Source organism: Neomonachus schauinslandi, chromosome 12 (genome assembly GCF_002201575.2).
Source record: "Neomonachus schauinslandi chromosome 12, ASM220157v2, whole genome shotgun sequence".
NCBI lineage: Eukaryota > Metazoa > Chordata > Mammalia > Carnivora > Phocidae > Neomonachus > Neomonachus schauinslandi.
Genome location: NC_058414.1, coordinates 49,722,154 through 49,749,252, shown reverse-complemented (window position 1 = coordinate 49,749,252; position 27,099 = coordinate 49,722,154). Strand labels below are relative to the sequence as shown.

At 36.2% G+C, this 27,099-nt stretch overlaps 1 protein-coding gene across 1 annotated transcript in view; it reads left to right on the top strand.

The window, feature by feature from the left end:
* The window catches only part of SNX13 (sorting nexin 13), a 126,292-nt gene that overhangs the window by 18,049 nt on the left and 81,144 nt on the right, over positions 1 to 27,099 (top strand). The window contains 1 exon segment of the mRNA XM_021689499.2: positions 24,867 to 24,979. Within this exon segment, the coding sequence (XP_021545174.1) occupies positions 24,867 to 24,979 (113 nt within the window).

Genomic DNA, 27,099 nt, shown 5'->3' with positions numbered 1-27,099 from the left:
GGGTTGTCTTTTTCTTATTTAGCTTTAACAGTTCTTTGTATATGTAGAGGTTCGTTATCAGATATTTAATTTACAAGTATTTTCTCCTGTTCTGTGTGTTGGCTTTTCATTTTCTTGATGGTATCATTTGAGTGCAAAATTTTCTGATTTTGATATAGGCCAATTTATCTTTCTTTAGTTGATTGTGCTTTTGGTGTCAAAAGGTATTTACATTTTGCAGTGTATTTTTTGTAGTTATCTTCAAGAGATAGTATTACTAGTATTGCATAATCGAGACCAAGTAGATAATAGTAGAGCTGAAATTAAGTTGTTGCAGTTTTCTCCAACTTGAATTTTTAAAAATTTTTTGTGAATTTAGTATCATGGAGATGGTGTGTTTGTGTTTATAGAAGACTTTACTGAAATTTGAGGGGGATGAAGAGTTGGGTTTACATTGTGTAGTGTTGAGGGGCGCCTGGGTGGCTCAGTCCTTAAGTGTCTGCCTTCGCCTCAGGTCGTGATCCCAGGGTCCTGGGATCAAGCATCTGGCTCCCTGCTCAGTGGGGAGCCTGCTTCTCCCTCTCCCACTCTCCCTGCTTGTGTTCCCTCTCTCGCTGCATCTCTCTCTGTCAAATAAATAAATAAAATCTTTACATTGTGCAGTGTTGGATAATTAACAATCACTATGCTCTTTAGTGGGGAAGCTAACTACAGTGACCTGAAATTCTGCGGTGTTCCTGTTTTCAGTTGCCCTGTTGAATGTTCTTCATGGTTAGTCACACCCCTGGAGGAGGAAGAATCCTCCCAGAGCAGAGACACTGTGTATTTCCAACCTTGCCCTCTTTGCCCCTGTAATTTGCTTACTCCCCTCGCTAAATTCCTGGCTGCATTATCTCGTGATAATTGCAGTGCTTATCCCATTATTTTTTTCTCCTAGCACATTTTGAGTCTCTAGGTCTTAACTTTGGAGATCCTTTATTAGGCTGGCTTGTTTCAGCATCACTCTACGTCCAAGAATGTTACTCTTGAGGATCATCTCTGTTTATGGTCCAGCTGCCTTTTCACAGTCACTTGCAGCAGTGTCTGCCTTCATCACCTCCATCTTCCTAATGTCATACTTCCTACTAAACGTTTTAAAATTCTTATTAACTACTTAAATAATTACACCTTGGCAATATACAAATAGTATTTTTTAAAAGATTTTCCACATGCAAATCTGTTTTAAAGGACATGTGTGTGTTAAGCTATTTCCTCCTTATTACCATAATTTGACCAACTATTATGCCTTGCATCTCAAGGATGTTTCATATTTTTTGCTTAGAGGAGTACAAATGTTATGACAGCCTTTATGATCATAGTTTGCTAGAAATAAATGTTAGTAATAGTGTATTCATTTAAATATTTTAAGTGAGTTGTTAATTGAATGCTAATAAAATCAATTAAGGATATGGTGTGTCTTTTGTAGGAAAAGTAGTATGTGCAATCTAAAAATAATGAAGTATTATTTGCACTATAACATGATTTTTGAAAAGTAAACCAATGCAGAAGCATATTTAGTAAAAGTATTGTTTGCTTTTTCCATTTTCAAAACTGTATTTACTTCCATACCTTTCTCTATATTTAAACACACAAGAGAATTTTCTTAAATTTGTAAAAATAAGGTTAAGGTAGTGATGTGAATTACCTTTTCTTGCTTTGATAAGTTTCTGAATTGTTTATCTAATTTTTCCAATGATTCTTGTTTGTTAGTATACTTTATACTGTTATCTTCCCCCTACCCTATAGGTAGCAGTTACTCAATGAACTGATTTGACACAGAAACCAAGGATAAGTGGAACCTAAGTGTTAAGATGCCAGTTGATGATCAGAAAGGAAGAGAAACTGTTGAAGATTATTACTGGGAAAAAAAAAATCTTGATTTATATAACATTGATTTGATGATTGATCAGGATACTGTGTGTTCAGTATATACTACTGAGAGCATACTGCATGTGCCAAATGTTATACTTGGCACCAAGAATACATCAATGAACAAAACATACACAGTTTATGTCCTCATGAGACTTATAGCATATGGCATATATCAGAAAATAAACAAGCAATTTCAACATAATGTGATAAATGGGGATATTGGCAAGAGAGTGGTTGAAATGGTGAACTGTGGAGTCCGGTGTAGATAGGGAAGTGGATACAGAAGTGGGCTAAATAAGGAGAAAGTAGAAGAATCAAGCGTCTGCAACTCCGAATGACAAAAATAGATACAGTTGGTATAACTAATTTAGAGCTGGAAGATTGTAGTCAGAGAATAAGATAATTAATTTTCACATTTCCCATTCAGAGAAGACAAGGTGATGATGAAGTCTAGAGTGTGGTCTTACAGTGGCTAAAGTAGAGTTGCACTGGAAGTTGGCAAAGGTGAAATATTAATGATGTTAAAAGTAGAGTGATGAATGGATTATCCATATGTATATTAAATGATTCAAGGTTATGTAGTACTTGGGATAGAGAAGAATGTTGAGTGTCATGTATCAGGAGTTTTGAATGAACAGTTAGGCGTGCCTTCGAGATTAGTAGTTCCTCCCTGTGACCATGTTGAAATAACTTTGGGAACTTAACAAACTACTAATGCTCTTACCTTAATTTTGCTGCACCTCGGAAATGCTAATAGCTAGCTCTCATCCCCAGCTATTCTGATTTAATTTGTGTGTGGTGTAACCTGGGCAATGGGACTTTAAAATCCCCCCAGGTAATTCCAAGGTGCAGGAATTGCACAGGGACAGAGGTTCTTACAGGAAACTGACTGGGAGTTATGATTGGGACCATGACCCTGCATTAAAAAGTCGGGTAAGTGATAAATGAAAAAATAAGCAGCCTTTGAGAGAAGTGACTTTTATTTAAAGCAAATAGTGAAGTTTTTGAGGATGTAGGTGTGTGTTTTTTGTTTGTTTGTTTGTTTAACCATGGAACAGCGTAAACCTAGAGGAAAGCTTTGGGTGGGAGGGAAGCAGTGGGAAGTTGGATAATGGAGGAAAAAGCAAGAACAGTACAGTGGTTAGTGTACAAGAGAGTACTGATAACTGAATACATTTATCTTGGTAGTGACCAAACATAACAGGGCATAGTGGGTTCAGAATTGATGTGGAAAATATATTCATTCCATAGTGGATGACAGTTGCTAATTGGGTAAATGGTTCTCAGGAGTCAGTTTTGACCTTGATGGGTTGAACATCATAGGAAACGCTAGCCTTATACCCTTCTCTTTGTTATGGGGTAATGGGGTTTGGACTGATTGAGCAAGATCTGTGGAGAGACCCAGAGTTCTGGGCTGTTGTTCCACAGGTTCCCTGGGGAGCAGTTAGAGGCCTGGTTTGTTTGTTCTGACACTGGCAGGTGGCAGCTTTGGAGTGTCAAGGCTTGGTCCATTCTGCATAGCATAGTTCTGCACACTCACTCTGCTGCTTATGTGTGCTTGGCACTCTGCTGTACCTAACACCGGCAAAACCTTTACTCTTTCTTTTACTCTTGATGCTTTTCAGAATGATTGTAATTGTCCAGTTTCAGATTTGTGTACAGCTCTTGATGGGTTTTATTTTTTCCCAGTGTGCAAGAATTGGAGTAGACTTAGAAATTGGCAAACTTCCCCTTATTTATACGTTTGAATTTTGTTTTTTGTTTTTTGTTTTTTTTTAAAGATTTTATTTATTTATTTGAGAGAGAGAGAATGAGAGAGAGAGAACACATGAGAGGGGATAGGGTCAGAGGACGAAGCAGACTCCCTGCCGAGCAGGGAGCCCGATGCGGGACTCGATCCCGGGACTCCAGGATCATGACCTGAGCCGAAGGCAGTCACTTAACCAACTGAGCCACCCAGTTGAATTTTAAGTATAGAGAGTCGAAGTTCAAGTGAGTTTCACAAAGAAACCACTCAGCTTCGATCAGCTAAGGTATAATGGACCTAGAAATTTATAATTGTTAAACTGATTCAAATTTGTTGCGAGAATAAATGCAGCTCATTTTATTAATTTGACATGTAACTTGATTTTCTTGCACTGTTAAACTTGGAAAATGTGATCATCAGACCTCCCTGTCACAGAGTGCAGCAAATTCTTCTTTTAAAATTAAAGCTTTTCAAATTATAATACTTGCAGTCTGAAAGAGCTACCCTAGTTATGCATATGTACTATGAAATTAGTTTTGAATGAAGAGTTGATTCAAAACATTTAAAAATTTTTTCAGTATATTTTTGGTCAAAATAAGGTAAGTAGTTATGTAGTAAATTTAATAACAGCTTGATGTAGAGATAAGAAAATTGTATGCTAAGTGGAAAACAAGACTTGCATAATTATAGTGTATCATGTTAACTAGTAATTAAAATCCATGTACTTTTACTAAGCAAAATATATGTCATGATTAAAGCTTTTATGCTTTGTTTAATTAGATGATTTTTCATACAGTGATCTTACTTCATGTGTGCTTAAATTATGAAACTAAAAGTAATTTTTTGAGGCTATGACACCAAGTAGATGAAGCCTATGATAGGTCATGGGGATTTAGGGTACATCAAAAGGATGCTTGTGGGCGCCTGGGTGGCTCAGTTGGTTAAGCGACTGCCTTCAGCTCAGGTCATGATCCTGGAGTCCCGGGATCGAGTCCCGCATCGGGCTCCCTGCTCGGCGGGGGGTCTGCTTCTCCCTCTGATCCCCTTCCCTCTTGTGCTCTCTGTCTCTCATTCTCTCTCTCTCAAATAAATAAATAAAATCTTAAAAAAAAAAAAAAGGATGCTTGTAACAGCTGGGTTATTACATGCATTTTTATATCTTTTGTATTCATTGTTTTCAAATGTACTTATCAAGGTGAAAATTGAGGCACAGTTATGCTAAATAGTGCTCCTTCTCCTTTTCTTTTTGGATTGCATTCATTGGCTTTCCTGATATTAAGGTGGATATGAATGGTATCCATTTTTCTAAAAGTCAGTTGATATTTATTTAAAAACTACACAGCAAGTCAGTTGTCTTAGTCATCTGTGGTTTTATCTCACAGTTCAGTGTTTTTATTTTTTTGTAAATATTTTATTTATTTATTTGACACAGAGAGACACAGCGAGAGAGGGAACACAAGCAGGGGGAGTGGGAAAGGGAGAAGCAGGCTTCCTACTGAGCAGGGAGCCCGATGTGGGGCTTGATCCCAGGACCCTGGGATCATGACCTGAGCGGAAGCCAGATGCTTAACGACTGAGCCACCCACGCGCCCCTCTCACAGTTGAGTTTTAACAATACAGATTCAGATGATTCATAGGAATGTTAAGATTTTTCTTTGGCTGTGATAGCTGACATCTTTTGGCTTGAAATTCTAGGCCAAAATGATTTCTACTCTACTGTTTGGTGGGAAATTCTGGTAACTCAGGTCAACATTTGTTATGTTGGAGTATATCCAGAGCTGCTTCCTGAGGAAACCTTTGGCTTTGCTTATTTGTCTTTGCTGTTTTCTCCACCTTATAAAAGTAGGGTTGAGAACACTAGTCTCTTTAATTTTTATGGTTTATTTGATTTATAGGTGTATGTGGATTAACTCTAAATCAGAAAGCTAGACAACCAACACGAAGCGATCTCAGGCTGTATGGTCCCAAAGCCCAAAAAATTGATACTCTTTAATTTAGAGTTAAATTTGGAGTTAATTTAGTCTAACCTCTCTTCTAGATTGTCTTTCATCTATTTTTTATTTGTTTATAATTGTGGTTAGATTCTCTAATTTCTGCCCTTGGATATAGTTTGATTGCTAGAAAACTATAATCTTAGAACACATTAGTTTTACTCTTTGCAGAATTGCCTTCATTGAATTGACTTTTAATGTTTATGTCCACTTCTATTTAAAGTCATTATGAGAAGCAATTTTGTTAAACTTTCTTTTTTTTTTTTTTTTTTAAATATTTTTATTTATTTATTTGAGACAGAGAGAATGAGAGAGAGAGAGCACATGAGAGGGGGGAGGGTCAGAGGGAGAAGCAGGCTCCCTGCTCTGCAGGGAGCCCGATGTGGGACTCGATCCCGGGACTCCAGGATCATGACCTGAGCCGAAGGCAGTCGCTTAACCAACTGAGCCACCCAGGCGCCCAATTTTGTTAAACTTTCTAATGACTTTCCTGCACAACTGTTGTTGAGAACATTAACCAGTACTTCATGCTTTGTTTTTCAGGTAAATTCCTATATGATACAATTATTTAAAAATTCAGAGCTGCAGATATAGAGCACCAGTTAAATGAGAGGAACCTTGGATATCATCTGTTTCCAACCTGTTTACAGATGAAGAAATTGAGGCTCAGAGAGGTCAGCTATAAGTAGCTGGCCTAGAACCCGGGTCTAGAAATTGTGTCTTCTAACAACTGACCCAGTTTTTTTTTTTTTTTTAATTTTTAAAAAATTGAGGAGAACTTGAAATTGACATAACAGAGTTAACCATTTTAAAGTGAACAATTCATTGGCATTTAGTACAGTCACAGTCTTGTGCAACCACCACCCTGTCTAGCTCCAAAACATTTTCATCACCCCAAAAAGAAGACTGTATTCATTATAGTTGCTCCCCATTTTCTCCCTATTCCCTCACTTCCCAGAGGTTGGCATCTGTCATTCTGCATTCTGTTTCTATGGATTTATCTATTCTAGATATTTCATATAAATGGAATCATACAATATTTGACCTTGTGTGTCTGGCTTCTTTCATTTAGCACAATGTATCCATGTTGTAGCATGTATCAGTACCTCATTCTTTTTTGTTTTTTAAAGATTTTATTTATTTATTTGACAGAGACACAGTGAGAGAGGGAACACAAGCGGGGGGAGTGGGAGAGGAAGAAGCAGGCTTCCCCTGAGCAGGGAGCCCGATGTGGGGCTCGATCCTGGGACCCCTGGGATCATGACCTGAGCTGAAGGCAGATGCTTAACGACTGAGCCACCCAGGCGCCCCTACGTCATTCCTTTTTTATGGCCGAATAATACTCTTTTGTATGTAGATACCATAATTTGTTTATCCATTCATTTGTTGATGGACATTTGGGCCACTTCCATCTTTTAGCTATTATGAATAGTGGTGCTGTGAACATATATGTGCATGTATTTGAATTTTCAGTCCTTTGGGGTATATACCTAGAAGTGAAATTTCTGATCATATGGTAACTGTTTCATGTCAGACCTTACCATTTTACATATCCCCCAGTTTTGTTTGTTGTTTGCTTCCCCTCTATTCCACTATGGTAAGATCATGGTGGCTTGAAAAGAAAATGAGCCAAAGAAGAGTTTTGTTTTGTTTTTTTTTTTTAAAGGTATGAGCTCTCACTTGATAGGGCTTAAGCAGATTTTCAACCATGTTTATTTTTTTTTTCCAGTTGTTTATTGGTTTATTGAATTTTATTTTGGTTTGTTCTTTTCATTTAAACTGAGTTGAAATTGTACTTCTTCTTTTCCCTTACAATATTTATGTTCTTAGAACCTTTGAGAATGATTTTAGAAGTCTAAATAAATGTCAGTTTATTTACTATCATTTATTTATCAAAATAACATGGAAATAATCAGAAAGAATAAATAACATGGGTTATTTTGGGTACTTTGGGTACTTTCAAGAAGTTATTTGTAGGTTTTAATGGCCTGAAGTACAGGTCAAATTTCTGTGTCTTCCACTTGTGTTTTGGGGATCAATTGGCAAGGCTTGGCAGTTTGTTTTTTTATCTCAAAAATTTTGGGACCATCCCATCACTTTAATGTCTTTATTAAAACAGTGCTTTGTATTACACTTGGTAGATGGATTTTTTAGAAGATTTTAAGTAAATGCTTAAGATGGGTTAAATAGTCCTCAAATCTCTTAAGTTTTTGAGGTAAGGCTGATTTTGATTTAGTTGGACTAAATAATGACCCTCTGTCATTATTGAAGTCTGCCAATTTTTTTCAGTATTTCATTTTTTCATTTTAATTGTCATAAAATGGCCCTTACTAAATTATCTCTTTTCCAAGAAAGAAAAAAAAAGTTAAGCTAATGTCAACTCTGGAAGAAGACTTAATTGAGTTTTCCTGTTAACAGAGAAAATTTCTTACTCCAAATAAGAGTATAAACCTATATTTATAGTCCTTGAGGAAAGAATCTGAAGGTCATTATTATTATTATTATTATTATTTTTGCTTTAGTTTTAGAAGCTAGAGATCTAACAGGTACACAGAATGCATTTATTTAGCTTTATGAAAAGTATTAGGTATGTTAGACTTTTTTTTTTTTTTTTAACATGCAAAGCATGGAATTACTTTAGATGACAAGAATTTTAGTATAAAGATACATGATGGAATCAGTAAAATAAGAGCTTTATTAGATATTCATGCTTCACAATAGAACAGACATGGCTGCCCTGCCTGGTTAGCTACCTGGTTACCTTGTGACCGATCCTCTTTAGAATTAGATGTTTGTTAATCCCTGTGCTAGTGCTTTGCTATTACAGTTGACTTTCTGTTACTGTGTTACTGTTGCTTTTATCCCTCTTAGCACCAACTGACAGTTTTAAGAGAAGATCTTATTGGTCACATGAGAGTCACCATTTTCTCTAGGCTGTCTGTGTTATTTGATAGGGCTTTACTGCCAGGCCATGTTACAGAACATTAAATCAGCTATAGAAATCCACCGTTATAGCTGTCTGTGGTCCTCCATGGTGGGGGTCATTTATGTGATTCAGAGCGTGGTGCTGTATTCTTAAGGAATCCCTCAGAAGATCATTTCAGGTATGGTAGGCAGGCATTTTTGAGCAAAGTCCAAGAAGGAAGGCAGTGTATCAGGTGAGTACCTTGCTTGTCTAGAAAGGAAGTTTCATAATTTGACATAGTTACTACATTTGCTTTGGGTGCTGCTTTATGGATTTCTGGGGTCTTAGGAGAAAGCCATTTTATACTCCCCAAGTTTACATCTTTCATGTAGTTAGAAAAATTCACAAGACACTTCCAAAGGGTTGCTTTAAGAGTATATATATCTTTGAATTTGTTGTTATGTGTACACATGTACACACCCCTCACACGATCATTGCAAGTTAATTTTTAAGCCATTTAAGTATAGGAGGTCTATAATCCAATTCTGTCTCTTCAAAGTGAGTAAACAAAAGTTGAGAGCATTTCGATTGCCCAGATTTGCATGATGTCTTAGAGCAGAGCTATGATTAGAAGCCAGAATTCCTAACTACTTCTGTGTTAAAGTTTGTAGTGCCTATTTAGTGACTTAGAAAAAACAAAAACGGCTCTGTGTTCCTGGCATTTATCTAATCTTATTTAGGACTTTCCAGTTGGGAATCTTGATTGTAAGGAACAGAAATATACCTCCATTACCTCATATAAAAAGGAGAATTCAGGGAAGTAAAATGGAATGCAGCTGGTCCTATGGGAACTAAAAAGCTAAAGTCTCAACTCTGTTTCCCTCTCTTCCTCTCCCTCCCTCTCTCCTTCTTTCCACCCCCCTTTCTTTCTCACTCCCTCCCACTTTCTTTTTCTCTCTTACAGGTAACTACAAAGTCTCTCATCTCAGCTTTTCAGAATGTATTTGCTTCATTTTCAGTTTTTCTCTCAGTTGGCTTCCTTGCTTACTTATTGGCCTATATGTCCCTTAAAATGGCCACCCCAGCCCCAAAATGTACGTATTCTTTTTCAGGTTCATTGCCCATCATTGACTGGCTACAATTTGTACATTTTCAAGTTACTGAGAGAGAGAGCCTAGCTCAGATCATTGATGGAGCCAGGTCTCACAAGGTATACATTGTCTGTTAAACAGTAAGTTGGCTTCCTTTGTGTTAGGTGTACACATACCTGGTCTAGACCAGGGTGAATTTGGGAGGGGGGAAAGGTAGATAGGATAGTATGATTCTTGGGGCTTGTGGATAACAGGATGGGATAGGCAGATGAAACCTGCCTTTTACAGATGTAACAATTACTGGTTTTGTATTTCAAACAAAAACTGGTTTGTTTTATAAACTCCTAAATAGGTCTTACATTTGGATGACAAAGACTGAACAGATCTTAGCATGGGACATCATATCCTATACATTTGTGCATTGCTAAGTTCATTAATTGTAAATGAATCTCTGAAGTCATAACTCTCACGTTATCACTTCTAGAGGATATTTCTTTTTAGCTCTCCGCCCCTTTTTTTGTCAGATTGTTTATCGTATAACAAAAGGGGTCTCCTCCTGAATTCATTCATGTATTCATGCATATCACAGACTCTTGGAATTGTATTACATTCTAGGAATCTTGCTAGCTGTGGGGAGATGAAGTTGAACATGGTACATTCCCTGTCCTAAAAGAAACTTTAAATTTTGGAAACAGCTGTCCCTCTTGCAATTAATTAGAGGTTCAGCTCTCTTTGTACCTTTGAGTCACATCTATCTCACCTGTACTCTTTTTCCTAGATATTTCCCTAGAGCCCAACATGCCTGCAAATCTCTTCCCGTTCATTCCTAAACCTACTGCAGTGTGGTTCTATGTTACTAATGTATTGATCCTGCTCTCAGTAAAATCATCAGTTACCTTCTAGTTGTCAAGTCCCCTGGATATTTACTAGTTTATATGTTACTGAACTATTCTCTAGCTTTTGGATACTGCTGATTACTTCTTTCTTGGGGAGATACTGTTCTCATAGCTTCTGGGACTCCACCCATTCCTGATTCTTTTTATACCTTTCTAAGCATGCCTTCTCAGTCGTCATTATGGGCTTTGTTTTTCTTTTTCTGCCCCTTAAAATATTTCAGTATTTCATTCTTGACTTGCTGATCTTGATCTGCTTCATTCCAATTTGTAAGATTACTGTTTGTAACTTCAAATTCTATATCTCTAGCCAGAGTATTCCCTTGAAAATAACTTATATTACTATATCCAGTTGCTTGCTGGCTACCTTCACTTGAGATCTTGTATATTACCCTTGACATGTCCCTTAGTGAACTTGACTCCTTCACCCACAAAACAAAACAATAAACACACTGTTCCCCAACCCTGTTCTCATGTATGTTGTTTGGGGTGACTATCTGTTCAGTCAGTTATTACTCAAGCTTAAAAACCTATGATGATGGCTTTTTCTCATGCTCCATGCAGTTAATCACAACATCTATTGGGTGAGTCATATAGATACTTCTCCAGTTTATAGACTTTTGTGCATGCCTACTACCTTTGCCATATTTCTGGCTTTTAGGTAATATGACATAATTGCCCTCCTTAGGTTTTTCTGCCTCCAGGTTTGCCTGTTTCAATTTGTGCAGGTAGTTGATAGAATGGTTTAAACTTGTATATCCCATATGCTTCTCACAATCTACTTTTTTTTTTTTTAAAGATTTTATTTATTTATTTGAGAGAGAGAGAATGAGAGAGCACATGAGAGTGGGGAGGGTCAGAGGGAGAAGCAGACTCCCTGCTGAGCAGGGAGCCCGATGCGGGACTCGATCCCGGGACTCCAGGATCATGACCTGAGCCGAAGGCAGTCGCTTAACCAACTGAGCCACCCAGGCGCCCTCACAATCTACTTTTTAAAAACAACCTTCATTGGCTTCCCCATGGAAGTGTTTCTTGCTTCAGTGCCTACTCCTGTTGTTTTCTCTTTAGCAGTTTCCCTGTTCTTTATCTGGCTATGTTCTTTTACCCTCTGAGACTGGTCTGAGGTATCACCTTTTCTGGATACTTCCTCTGATTTGCTGTCCTTTCTTCCCTTCGTGCTGGGTCAGATCACATGCTCCTTCTTAGTGCCTTGTATTAGCTGATGCATGCTATTGTTTTATATTTATATATATATGTGATTCTCTTCCACAAGCTTCTTGAGGCCAAGAACAATGCTTATCTTTTAAATCACAGAGCCTGGCTACGGTGGGCATATGATAGACCTCAGTAAGTGTTTTTTTTTAAGATTTTATTTATTTGAGAGAGAGTGAGCAAGAGAGAGGGAGAGAGCACGAGTGGGAGTAAGGGGCAGAGGGAAGGGGAGAAGCAGACTCTCTCACTGAGCAGGAAGCCCGACACAGGACCCTGGGATCATGACCTGAGCCCAAGGCAGATGCTTAACCGACTGAGCCACCCAGGTGCCCTCTCAGTAAATGTTTGATCAATGAATGAAGGAAGCTTCCAGTCTAGAAAAGGCAGATATACATAAATAACTCTGTAGAATTTTAAATAGTGCTATGGAGGCAGAGAATGCAAGGACTGAATGTTCTATCTGCTGAGAGAGGTGTGCTTATGAGGGAGGATTTACTTGATGGAATATGTAAGTTTGAGCTAGTTCTTGAAGGGAACTTGATAGAGATTCTTGCTAAACAGGAAAGGTAATCCATACTAGAGGATAGACACAGGAGAACAAGTTGTGCTCATGGAATAACTAGGTATTTCAGAATCTTTTCTAAAGGTCATTTTAAGGGCGCCTGGGTGGCTCAGTTGGTTAAGCGACTGCCTTCGGCTCAGGTCATGATCCTGGAGTCCCGGGATCGAGTCCCGCATCGGGCTCCCTGCTCGGCGGGGAGTCTGCTTCTCCCTCTCCCACTCCCCGCTTGTGTTCCCTCTCTCGCTGTGTCTTTCTCTGTCAAATAAATAAATAAAAATCTTTAAAAAATAAAGGTCATTTTAACAGTAAGGAGGATAGAATAGAGGGGAGGCAGGAATTGTAGTCTTGCAGGCTATAATAAAGGTCTTGTCTAAGGCTTTAGTGGTGAAGAGGGGAGGGCCCCAAGAGATATTTAGGATATAAAGTATAATTAGTTGGATGTGACAATTCCAAGAGGGGACAGTCCAAGATAACTTTGAGATTTATCTTTTCAGTAATTGGATAGGCACTGATGCTCCTTTTAAGGAAGGGAATATAGGAGATATTTAGGGTATGTAATGAGTTTATTTTTGGACATGATGAATTTGAGGTACCCATGAGAAATTTAGGCAGAAGTGTTACGTATGCAGTTCAGTGTAAGTTTTAGACACTCAAGAGGCATATTTGGGCTGGAGGCATAGTTTTTTTTTTTTTTTTTAAAGATTTTATTTATTTGAGAGAGAGAGAGAATGAGAGAGAGCACATGAGAGTGGGGAGGGTCAGAGGGAGAAGCAGACTCCCTGCCGAGCAGGGAGCCCGATGCGGGACTCGATCCAGGGACTCCAGGATCATGACCTGAGCCGAAGGCAGTCGTTTAACCAACTGAGCCACCCAGGCGCCCCTGGAGGCATAGTTTTGAAAGTCAGAGTACATATGAGGCAGTGAAAAGTAGTAGATTAGAAAACAAGATTATTCAGGGATTACATACGTAGAAGACTCTACGAAAGTGAAAACAGTATCTTGGGAATTGCAGGCTTTTTTTTTTCTTTTTCCCTTTAAAGATGATCAAGGGCATACTTGCAAAGCAGTATTAATTTTACTTGATCTCTTTTATTTCCTTTTATTCTTAACCACTTTAAGAGATTTCAGAGATTTCCTCCTTGCAGTCCCTATTTATGATTTCCTTGTTTTCTTCCTTCCCTTTTTCATCCATTGGATTCTTCTTCAGTCTATTAGTTTATTCTTCTTTAAGTGTTTGTTGTCAGACTAGAGAAAAGGAAAGGCCTAACTCAGGTATGTGAATAGATTCCTTCATGAAGTAGGCGTATGTATTTATACCTTTGCTTCAACTAAGTAAGAGGCTATCTGCCATTTTTTAAAACATAATACTCTTGGTTTATCTTTTGTTTTCCCACTTTTGATAATGACATAGTTGTAGACCAGTATTTTGCATCTTTAAAACAGCTGTGAAGTTATGATGATAAATTATATCTTGGACTTAGAATCAGATGGACCTTTCTGCAATTGTTGGTACTGTGGCAATACTGAACTCCTGTACTTGGCTCATTTTCATGGGGCTTGTTGCCACTCACTTTTATCTCATTGTTGCCTTGCAGGGATATAATTCTACTGATTCCAGATTTTTCATTTTTTTAAAAAAGATTTTACTTATTTATTTATTTGACGCAGAGAGAGAGCGAGCACAAGCAGGGGGAGCAGCAGAGAGAGAGGGAGAAGCAGGCTCCCCGCTGAGCAGGGAGCCTGACTCTGGACTGGATCCCAGGACCCTAGGATCATGACCTGAGACAAAGGCAGATGCTTAACCAACTGAGCCACCCAGTTGCCCCCAAATTTTTCATTTTTTAAGAAAAGCCAGAAATCCTGATTTGTATGTGATGTTTTAAATGTTTATTCAGAATTTTTTTAAAAAAAATACTGTTGGCCAAAAACACACCAGGTTTTGATCCCTTTCTCAAAACTTAAATTCTTTGTAAAGAAGATCAACCAGCATCACCTACTGAGATATTTGAGATATGCTTTGTTCTCTTGCATACGAGGGTAAGAAAGGAAACTTGACTGGAAGCCACGGAAGACTATAGTGGCAAAAGAGACAGGCTCAATCCCTTGGTTTGGAAGATTGAATAATAATTGGGTCTTGAAGTCAAATGGGCTGAGATTTATCCAATCTGCAGTAAGTATCCTGACAGTGAATTCTTGTTACCTTCAGCTCCTTATTTGCTGAGGTCTTGATTCTGAGCACCATGGTCAGTTAGGGAAGATATTTTTATTATTTTATCCTGCATATTTAAGTACAGAATTAAAACACCCTCCCTCTCCTCTCTCTCACTGTCTCTTTGTTTCTGTCCCTGTCTCTTTCTCTCTCACCATCCCCTACTGTACTCTGTTGTTTTGCCCCAGGAATGCAACCCACATAAATAATGTTTCTGTCAGATTCAAGTTCAAAACACCTGATTTACTAAACTAACTCAGAGTGTAATTTGTTAGGGCTTACTGTATTATCTTGATTTATTTATTTTTGTTGAGTCAAAGTAAAGAATTTTTTTATAGGAAGTCTCCTACTCATTCCATGAGAAAATCAGGGAGATTTGTTGGAACTGACCTTTGGCTTTTCTGTTTGTTCTTCGTGGGAGGGAGGAGTAAGGATTCTTACAAGTGGAAGTTTCATAGTTTTGATTGTGCATGTTTTAGCAACAGCTTTCCCTTGTAAATAAATTGCATTTGTTTAAAAATTAGATCTTACAATTAAAAATTATATTTAAAAATGCCACAAAATGTTAGAATTTGATGACTAATTCTTGATTTCATTGGCTTTTTTTTTTTTTTTTTAAGATTTTATTATTAGAGAGAGAGCACAAGTAGGCAGAGAGGCAGGGAGAGGGAGAAACAGGCTCTCTGCTGAGCAGGGAGCCTGATGCGGGCCTCGATCCCAGCACCCCAGGATCATAATCTGAGCCGAAGGCAGCCAGTTAACCAACTGAGCCACCCAGGTGCCCCTTCATTGGCTTTTGATAGGTATGTGATATCAGATTAGATTATGAGAGGTATTTATATACTAGGTGCTCCTGAATAAAGGAAGTGTGATTTTCTTTGGGTGGAGAGGGGAGTCTAAGTGGAATTAGTTGAAGTATGTGCTAATGTATTTTATCAACTAAAATTTTGATCATCTAATAATTTTCCATAACTATGTGATACATACTTTATATATGTTTGTAGTTTCTCTTAGGGTTTTCTGTATCAGAGTGGTGGATCCCTAGTTTCCCCTACTAAGGTGAGAGATTATGAAATCCATGAAATGAATCTAAACAGTTAATTTTAATATCATAAAAAATTATTTTTTTTTACATTTTATTAAAAGGTGAATGAATTTTGAGCCGTTTGACTTTTAGCATTTGTTCTTTTGGGCGTTGATAAGGTTGACAGTTTATTATAATTCATGACTGGTGCCAATTTGTTACCATTTTCTTCCTTTGTAAAATCTTTTTGTACTTGTGATTATTTATATGTAGTTTTTTTAAAGACTTTTTGGGGAACAGTTTTCAATTTACAACAAAATTTAGAGGAAGGTACAAAGATTTCCCATTTACCCTCTCCTCCCATATATGCATAGTCTCCTTCTATATCACTCACAAGAATGGTAGATTTTTGTTGTCGAGGCTGAATTTATATTGACACATGATAATCCCCCAAAGTCCGCAGTTTACCTTGTGGTGTTGTATATTTGGTGGGTTTGAGCAGAAGTATAATAACCTATATCCATCGTAATACCACGCTGGCTATTTTCAGTCTCTTAAAAATTCTCTGTACTCTAACCTATTCATCTCCCTATCTTGTCCCTTCCCACTCCCCACCAGCCACTGATCTTTCTATTGTCTCCATAGTTTTGCTTGTTCTAGAATGTTTTATAGTTGGTATCATACCTTCCTCTCTCACCCCCCTTCTCTTACTCCTTAGTAGTGGTGTAGCTAAAAAGGCATCACTCTACTCAAGGTCATGTAGTTTTTCTCCTATGTTATCTTATGGAGTATTATAGTTTTGTCTTTTACTTTCAGGTCTGTGATTTATTTTGAATTAATTTTTATGACAATTGTAAGATCTGTTGTTTTAGATTCTTTTTTTTTTTTTTTTTTTTGCATGTGGATGTTTGTTTTTTTCTAGCACCATTTGTTGAAAGGAATGTCTTTGATTACATGTAGCTTTTTGGAAATTCTTAAATAGTGCATTTATCCCTCACAGCTTACTTTGTTGCCATTTATAAATGGAATCTTTAAATATATTTAGACATAAAAATGCAAATAGCCTTGAGCATTGGGCTTCAGTTCAGTAAGCAAATGATATTCTCTGTCCTACTTTTCAATCAAAGAGTACTTTCTCTGTGGCACACTCTTCAGTAATCTTAGCATTTGTGAATCTTTGTTCACTTGGAGTTTTTACTTTTGGAAATTACCAGAACTTTAGTACATAAAGTTTATAATCAGTTTTGTGTAGTACCATTTTGATGGAAAAAAGTGGGTAACTGTAAAGAAAAGAGATTGATTTTCTTAACTGCAAAATTGCCTATGGAAGACAATTTCAAAGGAGTTTGAATACTTTATAAGCTCTGGAGGCTTATAAGAAGATTTACAAAATGTAAATCTTTTTATAGTGACACATCACATTTTTATGTTATCATTACATGTGTATTTTACTTATTTAGTTTGTGAGCATATTGAGGGCAGAAACTGATTCATCTTTGTGTGATTAAGACCCAGTACATAGCTATGTGATTGTTACCGAATCATGTGAAACCCCCCAAAATAATTATTTTGAAGGACAGTAGTTCTTATATAAAATGTGTACATAACCACAAAGTAGGATATTGAAACTCATTACTTACTTAGCCTGTCTCTTTCTTGCCCTTTTTTTTTTTTTTTTAAAGATTTTTTTTATTTGTCAGAGAGTGAGAGTGAGAGTGCATGATCACAAGCAGGGGGAGTGGGAGAGGGAGAAGCAGGCTCCTCACTGAGCAAGGAGCCCGATGTGGGACTCGATCCCATGACCCTGGGATCATGACCTGAGTTGAAGGCAGATGCTTAACCGACTGAGCACCCAGGTGTCCCTAGTGATTGCTTTTTAAATTCTTTTGTATGTAAAATATTTATACCATCACAAAATCAGATCTACACAACGAGGTGTTTTCAGATGTCTAGTTCTTATCCCTTCTCCTACCACATTTTCTTCATTCCTCATAGATCAGTTAAAAAAGTTTCTCTACATCCTTACATTAAAAAAAATAAGCAAATGTGTGTATATAATTCTGTCCCTTTCTTAGCTGAATGATACCTATACATACTTCATTAGTATGTAGTTGAATTTTAAAAATAACCAGGGTAAATATGCTGGTAAAAAAATACAATTTGCAAAATACACAGAATTGGTATTTTCTGTTCTGATATCTTGTTGGATTCTAGTAGCATGTAATTAGAAATTTAACTGTCTTATTCTTTGGTGGCTTTAAAACTTTTGCTTTAATCAGTTATTTTTAAGGGAATACTTTTCCTTTTTGTATGTCAAATATATGTATATATATATACACACACAAACACATTTATACACACGTCATATGTAGGTACACATATATATGTCAGTCTCATTCATAAACAAAGATAGACTTTCATTTGCCAAATGGGAACATTAGGAAAAGAATCTGTTTTCTTTCTTTTTGATGGAGATTGGAGGCTTATTTATTATTTAGATATCTTTACTTTAATTTATTGAGTTATTTATTACATTATATAGGCTCCAAAACAATATGTATACCTAAAAATATGTTGTCTCTGAAAAGCTCTTTTGGTTAATTTAATTCAGCCTTGTGTATCTACTAGATCTTTTAACAGAAATTCAGGAAAGCTTGATAAAGCAGTTTTTCAGTTTGAGGCTTTGAGTATTTATTAGAAGCCTGTTAAGACTATTCTTTGCTATACTGTCCCATCCACATTTTAGATACTTTTATGATTTTTCCTGTGTAAGAGAAGGTGCTGAATAAATACCATCTTTTGTTTTTAATCAATACTGTAGTTATTTCAAGACCCCAATTCAGTGATTCCCAGTGTATGGGCTGTGGGAATGAGAAGGAGGTCTGCAGCCTAGCTTAGTTGGTATCCTGAATAAATAAATACATATTATGAATGTTCCTGCTATTGTTTTCAAACTGTGTGTAGGTATTTTGTAATTGATAGTATCTAGTTTAAAAAACACTAATTTATTGTAGCTTATATTTGTCATTAGATTCTAGGAGTCCTAATTGTGTGTAACTGTATGGTAGTCTATAACCTTTTATAACTACTGCTCTAATAAAAAGTGAAGGGTTTGTTCAGGTTGTCAAGTATTTCCCATCCCTTGGGTTTTTAGGAGTCAAAATGGTTATGTATGAGTCTGTTTTAAGGGTGCAGTCTGTTTTAAGGGTGTGAGCAGCTATTGATTACTTAATGGCTTATACAAGAAATGTATCTTTAGGGAGTTACAATATATTTTTTTAAAGATTTATTTATTTATTTGAGAGGGAGAGAGAGCAAGCATGAGTGGGAGGGGCAGAGGGAGAGAGAATCTCAAGCAGACTCTAACATAAGTATATGTATGTATATACATACATATATATGTACATAATTCATTCTTCAAAATGTATAACAGTTGAACAATATACTCCTGTTGTAAGGGAGAGAGTTCTATTATCAAAGAACTAAAAATACATACTCCCAGTTGGAAGAGGTAGGAGAAACTCTCCTGGTATCTAGTAGCTGTTATTTTTGCCAGCTGGGCAGTTAGCCATCTTGGAGACCAGGGTCATTGATTGAGGTATCTATCCTTTTCACAGGCCCTCTATCTTTCCTGGCTCACCAACTGAATTGAAAATACCCTATCACAGTAGTCTTTAATCATCCTCCCAAGAATATGCTAGGCATCTTAAATAGGAGTGAGTAGAAGAGGATCTTTATTCTCTTGTCCCTTTATTCCCTTGTATGAAAAGAGGGGTTTGGGACCAGTTGCTCCAGCAGATGTACTGATGATCCCTGTGTGGCTGCTATTCTGTGGTTTCCTCCCCATAAAGGAAGTAATGATGTGGGTTATTGTCAGCATATATTGAGACAGCCAAAAGAACACTTTTTTGTTCATCAGTTTCATGGAAGAACAAGGTCCAGATTTTTGGGTGACTTTTTTTTTTTTTTGCAGGTGGGAATTTGGTATGGGTTGTACTGGAAGGAATGTATAGCTCTGCCTAAAGCCATAAGGTGGGTGGTGGAGGAACACTTCAATTTAGGGTCCTTTTCGTTTTCATTTTTCCTAGACCTTTTCCTTGTCTTGCCATTTCCCCTTTCCCCTGTCCTCTCCTTTTCTCCCCTCCCTCCTCTTTCCATTCCCTCCATTTCATTTCTCTAGTTAGTAAATTAAATATTTCCATTTTTAGTGAGCAGCTTCTTTGTACCAGGCTTTGGTTAAATTATTATATAATGTTGAATGAGACAGGTTCCGTGTCAGGAGTATATGCCATCGAAATTACTTGGAGAAGAACTTCCAACTTATTGTAAGTGGAATAAGGTGGGAGGAAAACAATTTATAGTTGTAATAAGGCCAGTCTTCTTTTGGGTACTTATTTTTGTTGTTAAGCTCATATGATTTCTATGACCCAAGTTGGCACTGAAGTATCAATTTTAAGATTCTCAGCGCTGTCTGGCTGCCCTGTGCCACATAATGTGTTCACATACACCAGGTCATTGTAACTCTGAGTGTGGTTGACCCATTCTGTTGACATATCAGAGTCCAATGTTCATTTTGTGGGAGCTCTGACAATGTGTTTTTTTTATGTAATCTAAAATAGCTGTTTCCACTTAGCTCCATTGTCCACCTGCAGCCAGGAGACTCTAGGTCTGGCTTTGTATCGAAATAGCTGTGTCATACTAGCACAGTTACTTAACCAATCTGCTATAGCTAGACTTGACTTGAGAGCCTGCTTAATAGGAATTCTGGATCAGTGAGTGATTTTGCAGAAGTTACACAGAATGTTAGTGGCAAACTGGAACCTATAATTTCCTGACTTTTTATTTTTAGTACCATATTATGCTGCCTTCCCTATCATAAAAGTATGTGGTGAGGATCAAGTAAGATAAATGTCAGTAGGACTTGATAGGCATAAAATATTACAAGGTAAATTATTTCTGCTTGCTTTTGTCAGGAGGTATATATGATCCTTTGTATTGTCATTTCTTGGTTCTTAAGCATCTTGGCAGCAGGGGTCATTTTTTATTTCTGCATGTCCCTATGCTCAAGGCCAAACTGATGCATACAGGTGTCAGGACACGCTAATAAATTGACACCCTTTGAAATTGAAATTATTTCCATAATTTATGTAGGGTATACATGGTTAAATTGATTGTCTAATAATAAAAATTATATACTTCATATTCAGACCAGGGATTTATTACATTCATTACAAGTCATTTTCTGACTGATTTCTTGGGAGGCATATTAAAAAACTGAATAATATTTGGATAAAAGAAAGCACTCATTAATGATTTTAGCATTTTTTTTTCTTAATGTAATTTAACTTCAAGCAGTTGTCAGTGACAAATTTTAAGGTTTAATAAGGAGTTGGGATTTGCCCAGGATCAAATCTCACTCTTAAACTTATTAGCTTGCATGACCTTAGGGAGTTTTTTTTAAGCTTCTCTGTGCCTTAGTTTCTTTGTTACTAGACTAAGAATAATAATGAACACTAGACATTGGACTCATTTATTTACTCCCCACAACAGACAAATGACATAGTTGAGGAAATTAAGGCGTATAGTGGTTATCTAACTAATAAATAGTAAAGGTAAGATTTGCACTCAGTCTAACTCCAGAGTCCATATTGTTTGGGCACTGTGCTGTCCTAACTTATGATTATTTAGTAAGGTTGTTCTGAGAAATAAATGTGGTAAAGTATGTAGAATGTCTTGTACAGTTTTGGTTCTCAAAGCTTTTTAGGTTTTGGAGTTTGTGCATAAGGTTTTGTGGACCTAGAGATTAATTTAAGGGGAATTATAAATATATAGTTGTCTTAAGTTCTAAACAGTTCTGATAGCTTGTTGGAAGTGAAAGAACCACAGACATAATGGATTAGCATCTGCATTTTAAGAGTCTGCATTTAAGATTCTTAAAGTTTAAAAAGTACCGGAGTAGATGATGTTCGAAGGTTTCTTCCAGTGCCCAGTTGGTGGGTCAGTGGTTCTAGGGAATCAGATAGCAAGGATATTTTTAGCATTGATTATTGTATTTAGAGGAGAAAATGGTAATACATCAAGTATTATTTTAATGTAAATCACTGTAATAGAGATTTATTTCTATTTTTTGGCTTCCACGTTAGGTGGAATTACCTCAACTTTTGAGGTAATTAATACCTGTTTGAATTTGTAGAAAGTTTCTGATGTGGTCCAAAATGATCCTAAATTTTATCATCTTGTATCATCTTAGGAAATAATTAGAACTCAATTTTTATGTGGTATAAGATCAATTGTTTTCCTTAATCTCACCAAATAATAACATAATAATATCAGCCAGTTATATATATGTGTGTATATATATATATGGGAACAGTAAGAATAATATAAAACTTTCTAGTTTTGCGCAATTCACTATTCTGGTGTTTCAATGAACAGTTTAAAATTTGAAGTTAACTATTGTAAGAGATTAACTACAAAGCAAATGAACATGTGACTTGTTTGATTGAAAATGTGTAGTTTTATTAGTCTATGTAATATAAAAATTTCAAAATTAAAGAAAGGGTCTTCTTTTTTAGATTTTTTTTTTTTAATATAACAGTAATGTCTGTTTTGTTCATGCTAAATCATTAGTACCTGGCACATTGTAGTAGGTATTGACAAATATTTATTGAATGAATAAAAATTTGTGTTTTGATTATTTTGCTGCCATTTTCAAATGAGAGGAGATAAGATTGGGTTTTAGACATTCAAGCATCTCCCCATGTTAACTAACTGCTACATTTAATAATCTTCCCCATATTAACTAATTGTGATTTTTCTTTGAAAATTTTTTTAATTGTGAGAGGTATGATTCAAACAGAAGAAGAAATATTACATTTCTTATGCTCTCTTCCTTTATCTATAGTGGTAGCTGCTTGGTTCATTTTTAAAACCTCTTAATATATCTAAACAGTAAGTTGTTTAGCTTTGAAAAACTGGCTAGCAAGCATAAATCTAACTTTGTAAAGAAAGAATAATATTGCAAATATTAGGTCAGACCTCATTCAAGAAAGTAGTTTGAATAAAATATCTGGGTCATAGTCTGGTTTCAGCTTTCCTGAGAGTTTATGAGAACTCTTTGCAGGGAAGTCAGTGGATAAGGTTTTGAGTGAATCTTGAGAAATAGCATCTGTTTTACATAGTTGGGTATCTGGCAGTACTGTAATGTGGATCCAGGTACTGGGGTGTTCAGCAGAAGTATTGTCAGAGGGATTAGACTGCTCTGTACTTTATTCTAAATCTCCCTGGCTTACTTTCAGCTCTTAGGAGTCAGAGACCACTTGTGTAGGTGAAATAGTATCCCCACCTGATTCAGGGAGGAAATCATGAGGGCAAAGCAGAAACTTCATCAGCAGGGCTTTCTGTCCTCTGGTTAAAAAGTGGCCAGGAGGGGCGCCTGGGTGGCTCAGATGGTTAAGCATCTGCCTTCGGCTCAGGTCATGATCCCAGCGTCCTGGGATCAAGCCCCACATCAGGCTCCTGGCTCAGTGGGAAGCCTGCTTCTCCCTCTCCCTCTGCCTCTCCCCCGCTCGTGCTTTCTCTCTCTCTCTGTATCTCTGTGTCTCAAATGAGTAAATAGAATCTTTGAAAAAAAAAAAAAAAGTGGCCAGGATGGGGGCGCCTGGGTGGCTCAGTCCGTTGAGCGGCTGCATTCAGCTCAAGTCATGATCCCCGGGGTCCTGGGATGAAGCCTCACATTGGGCTTCCTGCTTGGCGGGGAGCCTGCTTCTTCCTCTCCCTTGGCTGCTCCCCCTGCTTGTGCCCTTTCTTTCTCTCTCTGTCAAATAAATAAATAAAATCTTAAAAAAAAAAAATGGCCGGGATGAGGAAAAAGGATAGTAAAATTACAAATGAATAAGAATTGCACCAGCCTTATATAGAAGAAGAAATTTAAAAAAACTTCCCCAGAGTGACATAAAAGAGAATATGAACAAATGGAAAAATATTACTTGGGCTAGGAAGACACGTTATTATAAATTCTCCTTAAATAAATTCTAAGATTTCTGTTCATATGTCATCTGGTTGAGAGCTTCTTATATAGTCATATATATATAACTTACATAGCAACCACATGTAGTTACTTTATTTTTCTCCATAGCACTTATCCCCATCTAATATAACTATAAATTTATTTATTATTATTTTTTTCCCCTTCTGGAATGCAAACTTAACAGAAGTCTGTAAATTTATCCGAGTGTGCTTGTCTTTGTCTCCTTACTAGCATGTAGCCTTGTGAGGGTATGTTTTATTCCTTGTGGTTTCCCCAGCACCTTGTGCTTATAGCACATAGGAAGCAGTCAATGACTGGCGAATGAGTGAATAAATAAAACTGTCCTTTCTCTCGTAATCCATAGAACTTATTGTCTATTCCATAGTTTTCTGGTCATTAATTTTGTTCACTTTAGCATCTTATAATGCTTTTTATTATTTTCTTTTGGTTCAGTGTCTAATTGTTTCATTCCTGTAAGACATTCTTCTCTGTGCTCCTTGATGGCAGGAATGGGACAAATGCTTCCTTTGTGGACCTCACAGTACAAGGCAAATGGATGTAGGAACTTGTTGAATTGAATACATTTATTTATTCATAATTACTTAAATTGCTAAAATCCAGTTTGCCTTCAATAAAAGGAGTATTTTAAATATATAATACAGTATAATTCTAAACAAAATAGGGGTTTTTGTTTATTTTTAAGGACTGAGAATTTTTGGAGATGTTTTTTGAGCTCATGGTATATGTTGGTAATTGAAATTTGGAAGTTGTGCAATTATAATTTTACAAATTTCTGGACACAATTTGAGTAAAAAACAATTTTCGGTGAGATGTGGATTTCTTACTTTGAAATTTTAATTTTTTAAAAATGTCTTGTTATGCTGTCGTTTTGTTGGAACTTGGTTTTAAAATGAAATATTCTAAACAAGTACAACTTTGTAGTCTACCTAACTTTTTATATATAAATGTTTTCATAAATACTTTTTTTTTACCATTTCTCATGCCAGCATATCATTCAACAATTTGTGTAATGATTGCTTGCTGTGCATTTACATTGTCACTACATTTTAAAAAAATCATTGCTGATGTACTTAAATACCTTTCTGCATATAGATTTTGTATATTGTTTCTTGGAGATAAAGCTCTAAGAATGTAGTTAACATTTTCAAAAGTAAATACGTAACAATTACTGAAATAGTAACTGTATATGTTTAAAAGGAGAAATGTAAAACTATGTAAAAGTTTTGTTGGTTCTTTTCTAATTCATATGGACATTTATTTATTAAACGTTTTTTTTCTTTGCTTTATTTCAGACCAGTCTATCCATATGGGGATGGGGAAGCCTTGGCATTGTCCTTTCTCTAATAACCTTTGGACCCTTTGTAATATTTTATTTGGCCTTTTATATCCTCTGCTTTGTGGGTGGGTAAGTATTCTCAATGATAATCTTACAATTCAAATGTCATACACTTGTTAGAAATTGAAACAAATCACCATGAAACCTCAATAAGAAGAAAAAAAATGACCATGAGAAATGGTAGTATGATTTGTGAATGCTATTTTTGTAAATTATTTTTTTACCAAAGTTAAATAAAGTAAAATTAAGATATGCAATATAATAAAAGTGGTGGCGATAATTATTTGTACCAGAAATATGGATAGTCATCTTCAAAAAATTTTTTGATGATATAAAATTTTTTTGTATAATTTGAAAAGTTTTAAAGATTTTTTATTCCTTTTGGTGTTGTTATTATGTTTTAAGGTGGAAAATTTTTTATCTATTACAATATTAACAAGATAAGTAAGTTAAATTGAGATGATTCATCAAGTTTTACATAGTATAGAAGATACTGTTTCATTGATTAGACTTCATACAATAATATTAATTATTTCCCTTAGTGAATGCTGTCATTTTGTTATAGAAAATTCAAACACCTGATTTTGCTATTTTCTCTTCATTGTTTATTTGATTATGCTTTACATTGAGTTGATAAACGTTCGCAAGAGAGGTTTCAGTCATGATTTAGTATAGCTTCCTATGTGGAGCATTTGGTTCAGATGTGAATTGTATCTAAGAAAAGTATAGAAAAGAGAGGTGGATGCTTGTTACTTAGATACTCAAACCAAGGTAGCTTAACTGAGCGAGTATTTTGTTGTTACTATATATATTTATATATATGCTTGTGTGTATGTATGTATGTATATATAAGATACGTTTATGTAAAGTATTTGTGGTATGAATACCTTTGAGTTCTTTTTAAAAACTCTTTGAGGCTCCAAATATTTGGAGGAGTTATTGGAATCTATAGGTTTAGAGAACTTACATGAATTGAATAGGATACATAAACTGCATCCTGAAAGACTATATGAGACACTCAAGGAGTGGTTTCTGATTGTACTTACCACCTCCCACCTCTTTCACGATAGGGTTTGAAAGTTCTGTGTGGCCTTTTCAGAGGGAGTACACCCACTCTTTGTGAAACAAGTGAGAATCAAATCAAGCAGCTACCTCAAGGACTATCCCTAAAACTGCATTTATTTTAGATTTAACAGTTTCATTATAATTGCTTAGATATGGTACTGGATACTGAAACAATGAGAAATAAGCTATCAGGACCAGATAAATGGAATTTTGAATATCTTTATTGACTAAGATTATTGAAGACTGTAGGTCTGCAGCTCCCTGGGCTTCCTAAATTACACTTCTTTGTCACAAATGAAGACCAGAGCAGAATGGTTGCATAGCTGTACGGTTGCGCCTCTTCCCCACAGAGTCATGGCTGCTTTTACTGATTGGAAAGGAGGCTGTTTTGAGGAGATGTTTCTCTGAAAAGGAGAGATTTCTTCTCTTTCATGAATTGAATAAACCCTTGGCAAAAGTGAAAGAGAATGATTTCAGACTATTTCCCAATATTTCAGAAAGGGAGAAAATTGTGGCTTTCTTTGTCAGTAGGAGCCCTAGGAACCCTTGGAAGTTGGAGGGGTGGAGAATTATTTCTCATACTAAAGTGCTCCATATAAAGCTTTGGAAGAGGGGAAGGGTGAGGAGTCCATGCATTTCAAAGTCTTGGTAACCTTTCTTATTTCCTTTTTGAGTCTGCAGATTTATCAGGGAGTAGTCAAAATTGATTTTAGATGCTTCTAAAGTTCTGTAAAAATTTTTAGATAAGATGGGATATTAGATGGCATGCTAGGATCACTAAAAACTTTTTAGATAATATTAAGAGTCACATGGTAAGGTCTGTGAAACTCCAACTTCATGCTGTATCATAAATGTTCTGGTCTGATGTTCTGTTCAAGATTGTTAATCTCAGTGAAATTCACTGCCGTAGTAAGGGGACTTCCAACTTAAGTACTAGAAAGCCTCCCAGAATTCTCTCAGGGGATTAATTAAGCATTTCTAGATTACTCAGTTATGGTCAATGACTACCATAGTTCTGAATCAAGTCTTCCCTATTTTGGCTATAATTAGAAAGGAATGATTGTTTTTTCTTTGATGTAACTTAGTATAGTTTAATGCCTTATGAATTGGAAGAGCAGATACAG